This window comes from Oryzias melastigma, linkage group LG16, assembly GCF_002922805.2.
Source record: "Oryzias melastigma strain HK-1 linkage group LG16, ASM292280v2, whole genome shotgun sequence".
NCBI classification, from domain to species: Eukaryota; Metazoa; Chordata; class Actinopteri; order Beloniformes; family Adrianichthyidae; genus Oryzias; species Oryzias melastigma.
This window is the reverse complement of record NC_050527.1, coordinates 4,534,034-4,551,867: the sequence shown is the minus strand read 5'-3', so window position 1 is coordinate 4,551,867 and position 17,834 is coordinate 4,534,034. Positions and strand designations below refer to the sequence as shown.

Sequence of the window (17,834 nt, the reverse complement as noted above, 5' to 3'; positions counted from 1 at the left end):
GGAAATGTACATAAACACGAGCCCATCTTCAGCCACACTCCATGAATCCAGCTTCTGCTCAGTGCTTTTTACGTCACAAAGATTTTTTTTTCAGTGGAACATTGCTGTATAATAAAGATTTCAGAATTGACAGATTCTTGCTGTCAGAATTTCCTGGGCTGACACAGATAAATGAGGTGCAGCAAAACCAATACCTTCCTCCATTTGATCAATCAGTCTCTGAAACATTTTGTTCTTAAAGAAAATCAAAAAGGTTCTGAGTTGGAGTTACACAGTAAAGAGCAGAACTCTTGAAATTACATTATCTATAAATAGAGCTGAAACGATTAATTGATTAATAGATTTCCATCTGGATCAATCTGTCTGAGAAAAGCTGCTAATCAAATCAAATTGAATCAACATATACCATTAAAACATTGTTTCAAAATGAAATATTTTGAAAAATAAAATGTGGATTGAGACATTGTAGGTTTTTAACCAAAAAAGTTCCATCACAGAGGACAACACACATGATACAGCAAAAATGATCAAGCCATCATCACAGTCCAATATGTGGAAACACTTTGAATATTACAAAGACATGACCATACAGTGTGACATCAGGCTCTAATAATGCTTCATTTGTATTATTTTCATGTGGAAATAAGCAACTTTATGAAACTAAAATGTGAATGGATTTTCCATTAAATCTTGATTCCTGGTTTGTTTTTACACATATTTAATTTATTATCTTGCAAGAAACACAAAGAATGTGGAAAGCCTCACCTGCACTGTTCAGTCCCAGGTATTTAGATGTCCTGGATTGATTGAATCAGATTGAATCAAATCGTTCAAAATGACCCAATATCCATTATGAATCGTATCTGTAACAACAAATTATGATATGAATTGAATTATTGGTAAAACATTTGGTTACACCCCTAGTAAATAGTGGAACATCGTGTAAGGTAGAGATTTTTCATATTTTTTTATCGTATATTGGTGAAAGTCATTCAGACAAAGTTATTTTCATTGATTATTTTTCACTTTAGTTGTTTTTTTAACATCTTGGTGTCGTGTGACTCTGTTTCTATATATGTGGTTCAGTTCATTGCTTCATGTTTGAATCGGAGTTGATTATTTTTGTTTTCCAGTATTTTACTTGACTCATTTTGAATTTTAGATGACCTCAGCTGCTTCTATTTTGGAAATAACATAAAAAAAATATAAAAAAAAAACATGCGAGATGTCACTGCTGAATCTTTAAAAGGCCTGAAATGACCATTATAAACAAATGAGCAAATGTATTTGTGCAGAGAAAGAAGGTAATTTGAAGTGTTTTTGATTGAAAACTGTAAACAGATATATGTAACATGAGGTGTTGTGAAAAGGGGTGGGACCATACAAGAATTTTTATTTTTAAATTATCATTTTTATTTTCATTTTGTGTTTGAAACAAAAAAAATTGCAACATGTACAGTATCACCCTTTCCACAGTTAAATCTTCTAGAGCTGCAAGTTGACATAAAATATCTCTATTATGTGTATGTTTATGGTGGTGGGGGGGGGTTATTCAATAACATTCTAAAACTTCTTACAGCACATATCTCTAAAAATCTATTGGCCAATACTAATATTGTTTGACTTTTTTGTAGATTGTTTATTCATGTTTGCTGTATTTAGGGTTTCTGCACCTCGGATTCATGTTCACACCAGGTTTCAATTTCCAATCAACTCAGCTGTGTTGTTTTTGCAAATGTCTCAGTGTATTTAAGAGCTTGGCTTTAGCGTTGCCAGGTTCTTTACTTTTATCACTTTTAAGCTCATTCATTGAATGAAGTGTCTGCCCACCTGTGCACGTCTCGTTCACTTGGGTCCTTCAAACCAGATTCTGACAGTTATTTGATGTTACATCCTCCTACTTGTTAGAATTCATCGTTTAGCCATGCTGTTCTGCTTTCCTGCTGCTTTTTAGGCTGGCTTACAACCTCCCGCTGCCTCTGTCTCTTTCAGTTTTAGCCCCCCCACTGATTTCCTCTCCTGCCTGGTTGATGGGAGTTCACAGCCGGGCTGTTGGGGGAAGAGTTTTGTTGGTCCAAAGTCTTGGACACCCGTGTGGTTATGCAGATCAGGATTGAACTTGAGGCGATTCTCTGCTGAAGGATGGAAAATGATGGAGCACTCCAGTTGAGAGGGGAATATTCGGCCTTCATTTAGACTAAAAGTACATTTTTTTTTAAATCTGGAAGAGTCACTAAAACGATATAGTTGTTTCACAGTTACATTTTAGATGAGTCTTCTTTTATAGAACTTGGCACAAAAGTTAAATTTAAGGTTCTATCGCTTGTTTAACACCAAAATGTAAAGCAGTTTTCTCATGATCTGAACTATTTCTATGAATTAGTCAGAAAAAAAACAAATTTTCAAGATCAGTTGACACCAAATATGCAATGCAAGACAACTGATGCTTGCAGTGTGAGCCAGCTTCATCAGAATGGTTTAATATTTTAGGTTTTGTAATATATTCTGCTTTGTACTCGTGTGTTGTATCCAGATGATTACCCAAGATGTCAGACTGTTAGCAGAGAGGCTGATAAAGTATGTCTAGAAGTGTTAAAATTGAAGACGTAGAAGAACCTTCTGCCAGCAGTGGGCAGCAGAGAGGACCCACAGGTAATGCAGTTTGTTTAGGCAGAAAACAAAATTGACTGTTGTTGGTGGAATTGTAAATTGTCTGCAGGATACATGACCATAACAACAATCAGGCCAATACTTGTGACACATTTCTGACCATTCTGAACATTTTATTTTAGCAAATTTCACAACTATAATTACATTTGTAAAAACATAGTATAAGATGAACTTCTTAAATACTTTCTTCTGACTCAAAAATAGGAATACATCTTTTTTGGAGTTTTTTTTCTCTTTTTCAAGATCAAAGATAGCTGATTTTCATCTCATTTATCACTAATAAAGAGGTAAATACAAACAACACTACATCAGGAAAAACAGACTTCCTTTAATCCATATTTTCTATCTTAAAACATGTTCCTGTAATAATGTTCCTTTTTTATCTTTGGTTTTGCAGGTACATCTAAAAGGAAATATGGAGGCTGTAGAACCACAATGTAAAGTTGGGCAAATACAAGATGGTAGGAGACATGTTTACCCTTTTTTCTGTTACTTCATGCAGATTGTATGGGGTTAATGTAGTTGTAAAGGAACAGAGCACCTCCATCCATTCATCCATAAACGCTGGGCAAAGGCGAGGAGACACTGGACAGGTCAGCGGCCTGTCACATGACCACACACCCATACCCACGCTCAGTCACACGTAGGGCAACACATGATCTGGGAGTGAGAATGTATTGTATAAGGACAATTGGATTAATTTAATCTATGAAGCATGTCTTTGGAGTGTTGGAGGAAGCCAGAGTGCCTGAAGAAAACCCACACATGTACGGGGAGAACATGTAGACTCCAGACAGGAAGGTCCCAGCTGGGATTTGAACCAGTGAGGTAAAAGCTCCAACTGTACAGCCAACAGAGCAACCTGTATAAAGACACCCAGCTATAATGGGATCACAAGATTATGTAAATCTTTTATTTTCCTGCATAGTGACTCTTTGGGAGCTGAATTCCCACATGGTGGTGGGATTGTGTTGTAAAAGAAATCACAAATCCATTTAATCAAATCAAAACAAACAAAAATAAAACATCCCTAATAATTTTCAAATATAATAAATTGCTTAAATATTCTAATTCTGTCTTAAATTTCACATTTGAATACAACAAGGTGCTGATCATGCTCCCTCCGTCCAGTGGCGGGATCTGAGGCAGTGGAATCCAGCAGCCTCGTGTGTTTTAGTCCGTGGGCTGCTGTCGCAGACTCAGGGTCAAACAAAGCCCACCTTCAAATTCCTCTGGGATAGAAGACAGTGACAGCCAAAAATATTTCTTATTTTAACATTTCTCCCCCTCCCTTCTCCGATTCTTACCATCAAGTCGCAAATTCAGGTCCCTCTTATTCAAATTCCCACTTCAATTCACCTGCTAAATAACCGATAAAATCGACTGTAACCGATTGTTGGTCTATTATTGATCTATTTGATGTATAAATGTGTGGGCCGTTCAGTCTGTAAAATGAAGTTCCTGACGGATAAACAAAGTCATTTGAATTTGATTTACATAAAAAAAATTCAATCATTCCTTTTAAACTTTTTTTGCAACTAATTTTTTTTTTTTAGATACATTATCACAAAACTTTATGGAAAAAGACGACGTACACAAAAAATGGGAAAATACTAAAAATCAAGTCATATTTGTTTATTTGGATAAATATATATGAACAAATTGAATTAAAAAAATGACAAATGAACAATTGTTAGTAGTTTATTTATTTCATATGTACCTCATGGCTCCTGGCCAGATGAATACACAAATGCTTTTGTTTGTGCTGCTTATTTACAAGACAATAGATGAGGTAGCATTTTAAAATCCCCTCTATTTATATTATAAATGACTTTCATTTTTTTCACATAATTACATTTTCATACCTTTTATTTTTCTTTTCTTTGAAGCATGGGGAGTCATTAAACACATTCATTACAAACAAGATGGTTCATGAGACAATATTAGAGAATTAGTGAGTGTAGCATGTTGATGCAGGCAGTGTAATTACTGAACAGCAGGAGGCCACGGTGGGAATTGTTTTTCTGAGTCCTGCCCACTGGTAATTCTGTCTGTTCAGCAGAAACCAGGTTGTTAACCGTCAGTTACATTCTCTGAAGGCAGATTTTATGAATAACCGTCCTAGTCTTTGCTTGCTTCCTGTTTAGGCTGCTTTGGATTCCAGATGTCGGCTGCCGCTCAGGAAGAAATTGTTCTTGTGATCTCGCCTTGATTGCTTTTGGTTTTTCGAGGCCTTGTCCTCCTTTCCTCATTCTCTGTATGTCTCCTCTCGTTTAATGCGCTGGAAAGTTCCATCCGTGCTGTAATAAAGAAGAGAAATCTTTAAAAAGCAGCAAAACTATATCTATATTTTGGAAAAATAGCATATGCATGCTGACACTTTGAAAATGATCAGATAAGAAACCCCCCTTGTTTTAAACAAACATTTTGACTGATAAGAAAAGACATCTTTTGGGCGTATACGTGTGTATGATTTGTTTCATTTCTCTTTGGGTCAGTTGTGGATTCTATGACTAAGAATGTGCCAGTCTGTCCAACGTTTTAATCTATCATAGCACAACCTCATGTCTCCTTTGAGTAAAAAAAAAATGTTTAATACAAAATTATTACTTAATCTTGATAAAAAAAAAGCAATATCCAGCCACTTTTTTGACTGATTAAACAATGAAGGTTAACTTTAATCTGTAAACTCATACTTTGACTTTCTTTTGTGTCAAAGCGAGTGTTTTTGTTTTTTTTATTAATATATATTCCCTGAAAAAATTGAAATAAAAAAAATGTTTGTTTTAATATTACAAATGTGTGATTGGGGCCTAAATTCCAAACATGTCATGGTGTAACTTACAGTCGAGACTCATCCGGGATGTCAACGCTGAATCTGGTTTTCTAGAGAATTCAGAAACAAAGTCACAAAACAAATATGCAAATACCAGTCGGGTGACAGGAATTTAGCAATAAATGGACTTCCTTGTGTCTCTTGTTTGTTTACAGCAGGGTGCATAGTCATTGCAGTTCGTCATTGGGTTGATACGTTGTTTTGTTTTTGTGATCAGTTGTAAAACTTGTTGTAAATTTCTGTAATCCTTGTGCTATCCTAGGCATGTTTACATTATAAGAGGGGTCATTTTGACCCCATGAGATAGTGCGCTATTTATTTTTTTTTCCAAGTATTTTTTTATCTTCATAAAACCTTGTCCATCTTTGTCACGAGAGGATCACACATTAATGTAAAGGTGTGGTCATCTGGACCCCATAAGATAGAACAAACGTTAAAGAGTTTAGAACAGGGGTCTGTAATCATTACCACTAAAAGAGCCAATTAGGTTAGTTTATTACTGACCAAAATCTACCAAGAGCTCCAAAGTCCCACTTTATTGTTTAGAAAAATAAAATACACTTTATATTTTTTCAAATATTAAGCCATAACAAAAGTAATCTTTGGCTATAAATAAATCTATTATTTTTCTTCACTTTATTTATAGTTTTTTTTAATGCTGCCATAACTTAGTATGGCTCTTTGAACTGTTTTTATATAAGACTGACATACAAATTTAGCAGGTTTGACTTTTTTTTTTTTACCAAATTGATAGTAAAAAATTTACTTGTTTAAAAAAATCAGATACATTTATTATTAGTATTATTATTCAATATATTTTATGTCATAAATGTATTATAAGTGACTCCTTGAAGCAATTAAGAAACAACTCAGGAAAAAAAAAACATATTAAATACATGTTTTTTTTCTTTTCTTTGCTGTTTTAAACATGCAGTATACTGTATTTGGAGAAAATAAATACTCAAACTCCATTGCTAAAATACATTAAATAGAAATCTAATTGCAAATAAAAATTGCCAAAATCCTTAAGTATAGGCACTGGTAAGGTACCAACTTGGAAAAACAAGAAAGAAAAAGCTGAAATATATATTTTTTTCCAGAAGTATGATCCTTCTGGCCTAGATACAGAGCAGGGTCATACCTGTTTGTTTGGTTTTTGTTTCTGTGTGTTTCAGTGCCAGTATGAGCCTGCAGAGGAAACAGAAACAGGTCAGAGTTGCTTTGCAAACTGCACCGCTGTTGAGGTTTACATAAACACAGGACAAACAGTGAGCTTGTTGGTTTGAATTTTAATAACTGACAGTTTTGTAGAAAATAAAAGCCTAAAAAAACAACAACAATACAGGATGTCAGCAAGTTCACAGAAAGAAACAAAACAGGAGCAACATGAGGGGTTTGTGAGAACTTACTGAACGAGTGCATGTCGGTCTGTTCTCAGGTGTCTGAGAGGAGCCGGTTGGGGAGGGGCAGGGGGACGCTGTAAGACTGTGGGGGGGTATGGGTGGAGATGAAATCTGAACTTGGGAATCCAAGCTGGAAATCTGCAAAAAAAAAAGATTTAATCAGTCTACAAGGGAGAAAAAACATCTTCTTTACACTAAAATTCTAGAAAATGAGAAAATTTGAAATCTAAAGAAATATAATTAAAAACTCCACATGCTAATGGTTCCTCGCCGCCAGCGCTCTAAGTGACTGACCCTAGTATTGGCATGTGTTACATCCTGCTGCAGCCTGGCCTCTTTTTCCATTCGGTTCCCTTCGGCTCACCTGGCAGGTGTGGCCAATGCGCCTCGATTGGCAGCAGCTCTCTATTTAAGACTGAAGCGGCCACACCAAGCCAGACAGGGAGCAGAGCAGCAGGCTGGGTGGTGGTTTGTGTGATGTTGGTTTGGGTTACTTTTGTCCTCAGCAATGCTAGATTGCTGGGTTTTGTTGTGTTAGTTTGGGGTTGGGCCTTGGTAGTTCTGATTTGCGGGCTTTGGTTAATTTGTGTTCTTCAGGTAGTTTTGTTTAGGCAGCCCTTAGCAGGGAGCTGCTGACTCCGACGGTCATCATGGCTGGGTCAGCAGTCTCCGACTTCTTTTTCTTTTGGCCAAGGTTCCAACTCCGTTTTGGTTTGTTCTTTTTCCCCTACCCACTAATTATTTCTTGCTTTATTTCAGGACACAGGTTTCATTTATTTTAAATTTACTGTGTTCCTTTATGTCTGGTGTCCACTTTAATGTTATTGTCCCCTCAGATAGCTATCCCCTTGACTCCGGGCCAGTTTGCCCATTGGGGATGTAACAGCATGCCTGACATGAAACAAACCATGTTTATTGACCTTTTAGCCTAATTAGAGACACCAGTCATATTATCTGGGTTAGTCCCACTCCGATCATCTTTTGATCTTTTCAAAAAAGCGCTCCCAGTGGCCTTCTAATTATCACTATGTCGATTTAAGACAAAATTTATAAAAAAAAAAAAAAAATAGGTACTGTATTGTTTTCACTGACATAGTTTCTGCAGAGCAGCGATTTGTGGGTTGCTCTTGGTTTACATAGTCTCCTGTTTGCTTACAGTCCTTCAGTTATCCAGCTGTATATAATTTTGAGCCAGATGGAAGCTCAGACAAGGAAAACCACATGGATGAATTTGTCTGCAAATGGATGCATCAGAATGGAGCAGAGCAGGGAGCTCGTGGCCTGCTGACTGTAGCTTATATGTCCAAACTACACGCTTTTCAAACTGCATTTTTTTCATCTGCTCCTGATTCGCAATGATTCTAATAAATAAATAATCAGAAATACTATTTTGAGCTTAATTTTCTCAATCACCTCCATCATGAGAAAAAAAATGCCACAAGGACATGTTTAAAAGACCAAAAACAGTTTTTCATATAGGTTTTTAAGGCCCCCGTATGACAATTTTTTTAAATAAAAAAAAAATTCTCAGTAGTGTTTTAATTATGATTATGACATTTTGAACCAAAATCCCACAACCTAAATATCTTAAAAAGCCATTTTTCATGTTAATCTGAAGCCTGCGTCTGAAAAATCTCCTCTGAGGGGGCGTGGCTTTTGGAGCTGAGTGGCATTGATCTGTCTCAGACCCCCCCTGTCTGATTATGACAGCTCTATGTCTCGCTTGCGTAAATTTTGACAGCTGCTTCACAAAAATGTCCAGCCGTATCGTTTTGAGCCGGATGTCAGCTGGGACGAGGAAGAGCTTAGTGGATCGGACTTTCACTGATTTACAATCCTTTACAGCTGCGGTCAAATGAGCCGCCGTTCACATTTCCATGGTCACATCAAGAAGTTCCGTGGAGTCTCACAGAGATTTTCTAGCGTTCTCAGCCCTGCTACCGTAAGTATTGTATGAAACTCTTACAAAAAAATCCAGTGACGCCTGATTTGACCACGGAAATATATATTAAATATAAATATATCAATAAAATAAATAAACATTTTAAAAGAAAATAATTGGTGGTCCTGACATTGTCCCTAATTTGTCACCAAATGCTAAGTTTAAAGGGTATTTATTGCTAGATATGTGTTAAGTAAGGGATAATGCTCGACAAAGTCTGCATTATGACAAATTAACACACGATGCGGAGGCCTGAACTGCTTCCATGAAGTGCGCTATGTTCTAGCAGCTGGAACACAAATCACGCACAATCGGGTTCCGTCTCGGTGTTTCATTTCGTGGCAGGTTTGGTATAGACGGAGCTCTTCTGACCTGCCCACAAAACGGAAACTTACACTTGTGGTGAACCAGAAGACTACAGCACTCAGTGCACTGAGTGATGTGTGTCTTATGAATAGGAGAATAACTAGTTAAAATAAATATCGGAAATAAACTAACATTATTAGGTGGAGGGTTGACGAATTTGTCAGTATGTACTCCTTTACCTTACAGAAGGAACTAACTGTTACTACTGCTTGTTTTTGCCAAGATGATCACGCAAAAGTTTGTTTAAAGTGATACAGAACATTTGGGCTGTGTGACGGGAACATCTTTTCGTGGTGTGGTTTATCACCGTATTTATCTCTTTTTAATCCACACCCAGCAGCCAATCAGAATCGAGTATTAACCCAGACCATGGTATAAAATTATTTACCCATATTTCCCCAAACTTGAAACAAATGTAGCTTAAATTATCTTTTTTTTTCTCAACCAGACTGTTATTTACCCACTCCAATCATCTTTTGAGCTATTGTAGAATTGTTCCACATGGTCTTTTAATTATGCCTTTTTAACCAAAATGAAAAATCTGTCATTTTCTCAGGGATAGTTTCTACAGAGCGTCAGGAGCTTATCAAAAATTAGCAGAAATTTCAGAAATATCATGCTTAAAAAAACATTTCTTTTATTGGAGTGGGTCTACCAGAGAATCAATACTCCCACGCTGCTGTAAAATACATAGGAACACCATCTGGGGACGTCTTTGTTACAGAAAAACAAAATCTTATTTTCACCTATATATTAATGCAAAAAGCAACAGCTAAAAACAGCTGTAGGACATACCTTCTTCAGAGCAGCCATTTGCTTTATCACCACTTCAATGTCCTCATGGTCCTCATCCTCTCTGTCATCTGACTCTTCCTCCCACTGACTGCTGTCCCGCAGGTACGGCTCAATGAGGATGGACTCGGTTCCCTTGATTTCACAGCGACAGTAAGGGCAGTTGCTGCCTGCAGACTTCTGCTGGAGAGCAAAAACAAGAAGGTGGACACAAATGTAATGTAAATACATCAATATTTTGGAGTGTTTCTTCAGCTTTTTGCAGGGAGCGTGCTAAACCTCCAATCAAAGGGAAGATAATGATGGTGGAAAACACCACTCTATTTTTGTGAATTCTTTTGATTAAAAAGACTTAGTGCTCCCTTTTGATCAGAATGCAGATTTACATCAAATGTTTCCACTGTGGTATGACCTTCATAGAGCTGATTACATTGCTTCTGTGCTTTACACGCATCTCATCACCTCTGTCACCTCTGTCTCTCTCACTGCTTTTAATATAAGCCAATGCGACTGATGCAGTTAGAGCAAAGGGTAGCTGACCTCACACAGGAAGTGCTGAGCCAAATGTCAGGACATGCTGCTCTGCAGCTTTTTAAGAATGGCATCTGGTCTGTGGAGGTTGTAAAGTGAAAAAGGCCATCTGGAAATAACCGGTAGTTTTAGAGCGGCTCGTCTGATCAGACGTTGGTAAAAAGTCCGAAAGAGGGACGCGGGCAATTTGGCAAAATTCTAGATCTACCGTGATTGCTTTTCTTAGACAACTATAGGCTTTTGGAAAATAACAGAGTCAGTTGTTTACTTCACTAAGTGATGGTTTCAGAAAGTGATTTTATACATCTAAAAGGCCGGTGTCGCACCAGGCAGAAACACCTTCAGACTTGTTGGAGACACGAAAGTGTAGCAAATATCAACAATTTCTCATTGAAGTTCAGTAAAGTTGGGAATTCAACAGGCAGGAAAAATTAAGGCAATAATTCACCTTTGATTTGATCACACTAGCGCTCTTTTCGTCACACACAGAATTCAGGAAATGTTGAATGTTTTTAAAGTTACATTTGTACATTTATTAAAAAGCCCATACCCCCAAACTCGGGACGGGTAAGAGAAATTGTTAGATTAACCAAAACCTACTTTACATGTGCTAATTTTTAAGTTTATCACTCGTGTTTTACTTTTATTTTAACCCAGTACAGTCTAGTAAATTAAATTTTTGAAAAAAAATTACCTTTTTTTGGAATTAATTTGTTTTTAGATCCCTTTTATAAAATCTGCCAAAAAAACGAGAAATGGATACCAATTATAATATATTAGGTAATTTGTTATTGCTTTTTAATTTTTTAATTATGTTAGTTTAAGATGCAAACATATTGACTTAAGTTTTTAGGTAAAAATTGCTGTCTTAATCCACACATTTCTAACATGCTGCAACTGCATTTTAAATAATTAATTATTAGCAAATTTCCTTAAATATAGTATGTAATCATTTAAAAAAAAGACTGACAATTGATGAGTCATTCGCAACATATAGTGTCTAAAGTTAGCTAATTTTTTCCCACCTAAAGTGTTTTTGAGATTTCACGGAGGCAGCCATTTTGAAATGAGCGGGAAAAGACGTTATACTGCCCCTAGTGGAATGTTGATGAACTACAGTGGAGAAAACATGATCCGAGTTTTACACAACTGGTTTTTACAGAACGTTTTGATTATGCTGATGAGATAGTGGTCTCAGAAATGTGTCATATGTGTGTATTCTAGTCTAGTCTAGTCTATTCTGTTAAAACAAAAAAGGATGCAGTCTTAAATATTAGTTATAAAATGCTGATGTTATCCATATTTTAATAAACCTTTCCCTTAAATAATTAGTTAAACTCTTCTAGTTTTCATGTCAGCAGCTTTTATAAGGTTTCCATAGTTAAATCTTATAAATATAGATGGTTAAAACAGTGGTAATGGAGTTATTTACAGAGGATATCATTATATTGTTTATTAATAATAAGAGGAAGAAGAAAAAAAACAGAAGTATTTCTCGTCATATCTAAATTTAAATAAAAAACTTTGCATGTGAAGCCCAAAGCTTGTTTAACCACAAAACCCACATCAAAATATAGGGGCTTAATGCTGTTGTTAATAATCAGTGCACTGTAAAATCTGAATCTTAAAAGTAAAAATACCCTTGTTTAAAAAAACTAATATTTTCTGTCTTCCGAGAAAAATAGTCTTAGTAAAGTTTTTCAACACCAAAAATCATTTTTAATTTAAGAAAGCACATAAGCAAGCAAATAAGAATCTTTGGCATGACCATTTTTCTTTCCCCAACTGGCAAATTTTATTGTTTATTTATATATTTTTTCCGTTGTAAATACTTCTTTACCTATTTCTACGGGGGCTGTTTTTCCAGTGTGGGTTAACCACTGGATCCAAAATGTTTCTTGCCTAGCCAAGAGAGACTGTTACACGTCACTGATCATGCAAGGACCGATCTCCCTTTAACATGTACAAACAAACGTGAAGCAGCTTCAGACAGGCCTGTGATTCTGTAGATAGGTAAGTTTGGGGTAAGCAGATGGGGGGGTTTACTGTACCTGCCAGCCTGAGAGACAAGGCTTGCACAGAAGATGCCCACAGGGCTTGATGCGGGTGTCTTTATCCCTCTCTGCACAGATCTTACACAGCTCAAAGGTGCTTCCGATCTCACAGTAAAGCTCATACTGCTCCTGTTGTGCAAGAGTTGGACCATAAAGTCAGAAGCAAACACTGTTAGGTTCCCATAAAACTTCAAGACTCTGCTCACAATCGAGCTGATAAGTAAACGTCTTTGCTTTACCTCTGTAACTTGGACTTTACCCTTTTGAGCCGCCTCACACAGGCATGTCAGTTCAGGGTTCACATCTCGACCATCTGGATACAAGTAACTGCAGGCACAGAACCACAACCCACTTAGAGAGGGGTTGGAAACGGGGAGAAAAACATGGCAGGGAGGTGTTTGATTTTCCTGACCAGCCCTCCTTGAAGCCTCGAATAAGTGCTTGGTAGAGAGGTGTGTCCCCTGGGATGGTCTGGATGATGTCCCCTTCAGCAGTCACATGACCAATGGCCCACTGACCCATTCTTGTGCAGCTCAGGCGAAATATGTAGCTTAAAAAAAAGAACCAAGCCATCTAAAAAGTCGTGTAACTAGAAACTGAAACAGATTTTCTTTTTTAGTCTTTTTCATCAGTGATAGTCGGTGGCTCATCACGCTTATCCTCACCTTCCAGGTTTGTGCAGGTAGTGCTCCAGCCGATCCACCACCTGGTCATATGTGAGGAAAGCCATGTAACCGGGGTGAGTCACTGCCATGTGGTTCCAGTTCCGTATGAGCGACCTCCACGGCTAAAAGAAGAAAGACGGTGACACGAGAGGGTGTAAGTCACATGTCCTCATGTCATCACAGGAACACCTGCTCTCTGCTAACCTGAAACAGCCTTGTGAAGATGTCAAACTCAAACACAGAGATGAAGTCGTTACACGTCAGATCAATGGTTGACTTGAGAGCCATGGACTCCATCCCCTCCTCAAATGGATGCACTCTTCTCAGTTGTTGTTTAAAATCATTCCACGGCACTATGCACCTGTCAGAGCACAAAATGAACCAAACGTGAAACAGAGTAAGACCCAATCTGTTCAGCCTGAAAATATGACACATACCTGTTACCAAAAGACTGTCTCCAAAACTCCTCTGCTTTGCTCTTTGTCAGCTTGTAGGTGTCACCCTGAAAGTACCCCCCTGGAAACATGGCCTTCAGCTCCCACAGCATATGACTGAACAGCAGGGACAGTTTGGTGAGATTCCTCCTAAGACGGAAAAGTAGACAATTAATGACGAAAAGCACTAATACCGTTCTTCTCAGGCTTTGCAGCAGCTTGTGTTGTCTGACTAGTTCATCGAGTGGTGTGGCACAGATGTGAAAGCCTCCTGGGCTTTAGGAAATAAACAAATCTGATCTCCAGAATTGAATGTTTACATTGATTTTTCTGCCAGATTGAGTATTTTGAGGCCTTAACCAAATAAATCTCTATTTAGAGTGTGGATTAGCACAATTATACAGCAAGAAAATGGGTTAGATAGAAAAAAACTACTGCAAATGGCCTAAAAGAATAACTTTTTAGAGACTTAGTACTGCTAAGAAACTAGGAACATTTCTGTATAAAGTTCAATGGAGGAAGGCTCGTGACCACCATGACCTTTGACATACTGGTATCTTTGTTTTTCAGTATCTAATATCAGTACAGAGATAAAAGATTGCAGCAAATCTATGCACGGTCAGACGAGGAAAAATCTCTTGTAAAAAATAAATTACTTTAATCGACATGTGCAGATATGCAACTGAAAATGCGAGAAAGTAGATTCAAAATGAACTTTCACAGATAGAAAAGGTGTGATGGGATCCAAAAGCCTCAATTGACCTTTTTTCTTTTAGGTTTATATGCTCCTGACCAAAGATAGAAAAGAGCATTCAAGCTGTTAGCAGCCAAAAAAAAGTAACAACTCGCTGTTCTGTGCAGCAGCAGCAAGTGTAATTCACACTGTTCTTTCAACTGTGATTTCAAGATGAAACGTTTTCCAAAGCCATGTATTGAGTTGGCTACAAAACTGTGCAAATATCCTTTCATTTAATACCACAGATTCAAAGGTTTGAAGCTAACTGACAGACGTTGAAGTGTCAGATTGTGGCCGCAGTTTGGCTGTGAAGTCAAATTCACACCAGATTCGGCACAATGCATTTACAAGTAAAGTCTATGTATATGTGCATGCATGTCTCAGGCTTCCACGTGTAAAACTCTTGTGTTCACGCATCGTTTCGGAAATGTCTACTGTTTTCAGTCCCTTCGCGCAAAATGTGCGGAAATTAAACGCGAACTTTGACCAATTGGGGACTTGGATTTGGTGTTTATGGCTTCCCTTTAATTCATTGAAATGCCAACTGTTTGAAAATTAATCATAGAGGAGAAATGAATAATTTTGGTTTGTGCCTGGTCAGAATAATATGACAACAAGGCCGGATCCAAATTCTTCCCCTACCACTATGGCTTTTCCTACCCCTCCAATTGTAGGGATTTTTGAAGGTGTAGGGTTGTCCGAAACTGTATTTTTTTTTAAGGACTAACCCGTGTGGCGAAAGAATTTGCCTCCTTCCGCCACAAGGATGTTCCGTGTTTTTGTTATAAAACTTTCCGAGATCCAGTAGCTCTGTATTAATATAGCTAATCGGTAACTATTGATGACATCATCGAGTGGGAATAACTTCCGAATCTAGAAGCATTTTTTTAAATAACTCTCCGTTTAAAGGGCTTAATGTAGGGGTAGGGAGAGGTCGTAGAGGTAGGGATTCAGAATTTGGATTCAGCTCAAGTCTTTCATATATTGGAATAAATAAAAAAAAGCCCGGAGAGAGATTTGTGAGAATTTTACCACTTCTACATTTCACACCAAGCCTCTTCCAACTGTAGATGGGGGACATGTCCATGTCCTAGATATGTCGACGTTGAGAGTGGGGTCATGAAATCCTGTCTACCTTCATCCACATTTGTCATGGGATGGATAACACGTCAATGTAAGGCTTGGGTCATCTGGACCCCATAAGATAGCACAGGGGTTAAACTGTAGAAAAAGAAAAAAAAGTCCCTCCCTGCTTGTCCAATGTGAACACCGTGGGCTCTACTCGCATTCTTGAACACGTGTCACATGAACAAAAAGCTTCAGGCTGCAGCACCTTTCCTTCTTACAGTCAGGACCGGAACCTGACACACAATGTGTGCAAATTTTAACACATAAAATACAGTATTAAAGCACCATCATTTTTGCAACTCTCAGACATTTATACCAAATCTAACGTCTTTTTTTTTTCTTCATTTTATATACTCAATTTAAAAAAGGCAAGTGACAATGCAAAACTTCTAATTATTTATCCAATTTGAAATCTTTATTGTCATTTGTGCACTGCTCGCATTAAGTGAAGCTTTTATTACAGCCGCATTGCCGACACTTTCCATACACAAACACAGACCAGGTAGTCCAGCTTGCAAACAGGATGCTTGATTGTTGCATGCTTCTTTGTAAATACCACAAAATGTTCCACTGGCCAGTGCATGACTTCAGAAAACCGTCTAGAGTTTCATAACTCTCTTATGACTTTCAGACTTACTTTTCTCTTTTTTATAAACACATATTTTTAATTATCACACAGGCTGCTGCAGCAATAAAACTGAACAAAATTGAACAAAATTATTCAGTGACCTTATCTGACATCTGTTTTGTCAGGATCCTATCAAATAAACATGCCTACATAACACTGTCTGTGCAGTGCATGATATATGACTGCAAGATTAAATCTGTTACTGTTCAGCATGACACCACACCGATGTCCACTCACACCAACCACATGTTCTATTCGCACCTTTAACTCAACTTTTTTCTTTTTTTTTTTTTACTAAAAGGCCTTTCATGCATCTCATAAAATTTAGGCACCAGTACAAATTCACCTTTCTTCTAATTTTGCAGATTTTTTACCCGCAAAAAGAAAATAAAAAACTATGTTGAGAGTTGAGGACTGGAGTGGTGGCGGAGGAAACGCGTAAGCCACATCTCTCGCTCTGGCTAAACCCATGTAGTTAAAAATACAACTCTGAAGATGTAAATGCTGTGGTAAATTGTACAGTTCTCTTATGGAGTAATACTCATTGAGGATAAATGGTTGAATACCTGGCAGTTTTTTGCTTCAGTGATTTTCAGTCATTTGCAAGTGTCCAAGTGTCACAATCTGTGTGTTTCTTAGTCAAATGAATTTGTTTCTAAATTTACTGCTGTTTTTTTTTCTCGTAAAACCCAAGTGTTTACTTTTCAGATTGATTTGTTTGCCATTAAATAAGAAATGTATTTCTTTTGTGAAATGTTCCTTAAATGGTCAAATTAATTCAAAAATATTAAGTCTAAAAGTAACTAAAAAACACATTTATGGAGAGTTTTTTAGACTAAATTATTCTATAATATTTTCTAATTAATTTGTCCACTTTTGATGCTAAAAAAAATATTTTTTGTGAAATCTCCTGTAAATGGTAAAATGAAATCTAAAATGTTGAATGTAAAAAAATCTAAAATATTTACATATTTGGAGTGTTTTGATTTTGGCATCAAATTAAATTTAAACAAAACAAATTCTGAAAGATTAATACTTTAATTTTATTGTTTACTTCCTCTGGAACTAATAGTTGTTTAACTCTGTAACTGTTAATAATAGTGACCGTCTGCTTGGACTTTTTTTTTCTTTATATATCACAACATCTCTCAAAATGTGTTTAATTAGTGATTTTTTTTGCCTCTTTTTCAGAATGGACCAAAACTAATAAAAAAAAATATACTTTTTTTGTAAGGCTTGGAGGCTTAATTTGTGTGAATTTTTAAAAAAAAAAAGCAGATTTGTATTTTAAGAATTTTATTCCCCTAAACTAGATCAAGCGTGTCATACTTCAGGCCTCGGTGTCCTACTCGTTTTCCAACCAACCTGCTATTTAAACTCCTAATTGGCAAAACTAAACACACCTGATCCAGGTAATCAGTGCATTTAAGGAAGGATTTATAGAAAACCAGCAAGAGGTCAGTGCTGAAGGCCTTGAGTTTGATTCCACTGTCCCATATGAACTGATGCAAACGTTTTGAAATGACAAAAAAAAAAGTTTTAAAAGTGTTAGCCTAAATGGGTAATGTGAAGCAACACGTTATATTAGTTCAATTCCATTTACGTAATTTTTTAAAGATGCGTCCTCATAGGACAATGTTTAACTCTTT

The 17,834-nt window shown here is 36.9% G+C and overlaps 1 protein-coding gene across 2 annotated transcripts in view; it reads right to left on the bottom strand.

The window, feature by feature from the left end:
• Positions 1–4,359: 4,359 nt before the first annotated feature.
• The window catches only part of cblc (Cbl proto-oncogene C, E3 ubiquitin protein ligase), a 17,679-nt gene continuing 4,204 nt past the window's right edge, over positions 4,360–17,834 (bottom strand). The window contains exons 3-13 of one of the 2 annotated variants that reach the window (XM_024267672.2): positions 13,697–13,843; positions 13,464–13,620; positions 13,260–13,381; positions 13,007–13,144; positions 12,834–12,921; positions 12,592–12,723; positions 10,013–10,192; positions 6,916–7,047; positions 6,648–6,694; positions 5,516–5,556; positions 4,360–4,970 (exon numbers count right to left, since the gene is read on the bottom strand). In XM_024267672.2, coding sequence (XP_024123440.1) covers positions 4,849–4,970; positions 5,516–5,556; positions 6,648–6,694; positions 6,916–7,047; positions 10,013–10,192; positions 12,592–12,723; positions 12,834–12,921; positions 13,007–13,144; positions 13,260–13,381; positions 13,464–13,620; positions 13,697–13,843 — 1,306 coding nt within the window. In that variant the 3' untranslated portion in view covers positions 4,360–4,848. The remainder of the gene's footprint in view (positions 4,971–5,515; positions 5,557–6,647; positions 6,695–6,915; positions 7,048–10,012; positions 10,193–12,591; positions 12,724–12,833; positions 12,922–13,006; positions 13,145–13,259; positions 13,382–13,463; positions 13,621–13,696; positions 13,844–17,834) is intronic. The other variant, XM_024267673.2, reaches the window with a different exon arrangement.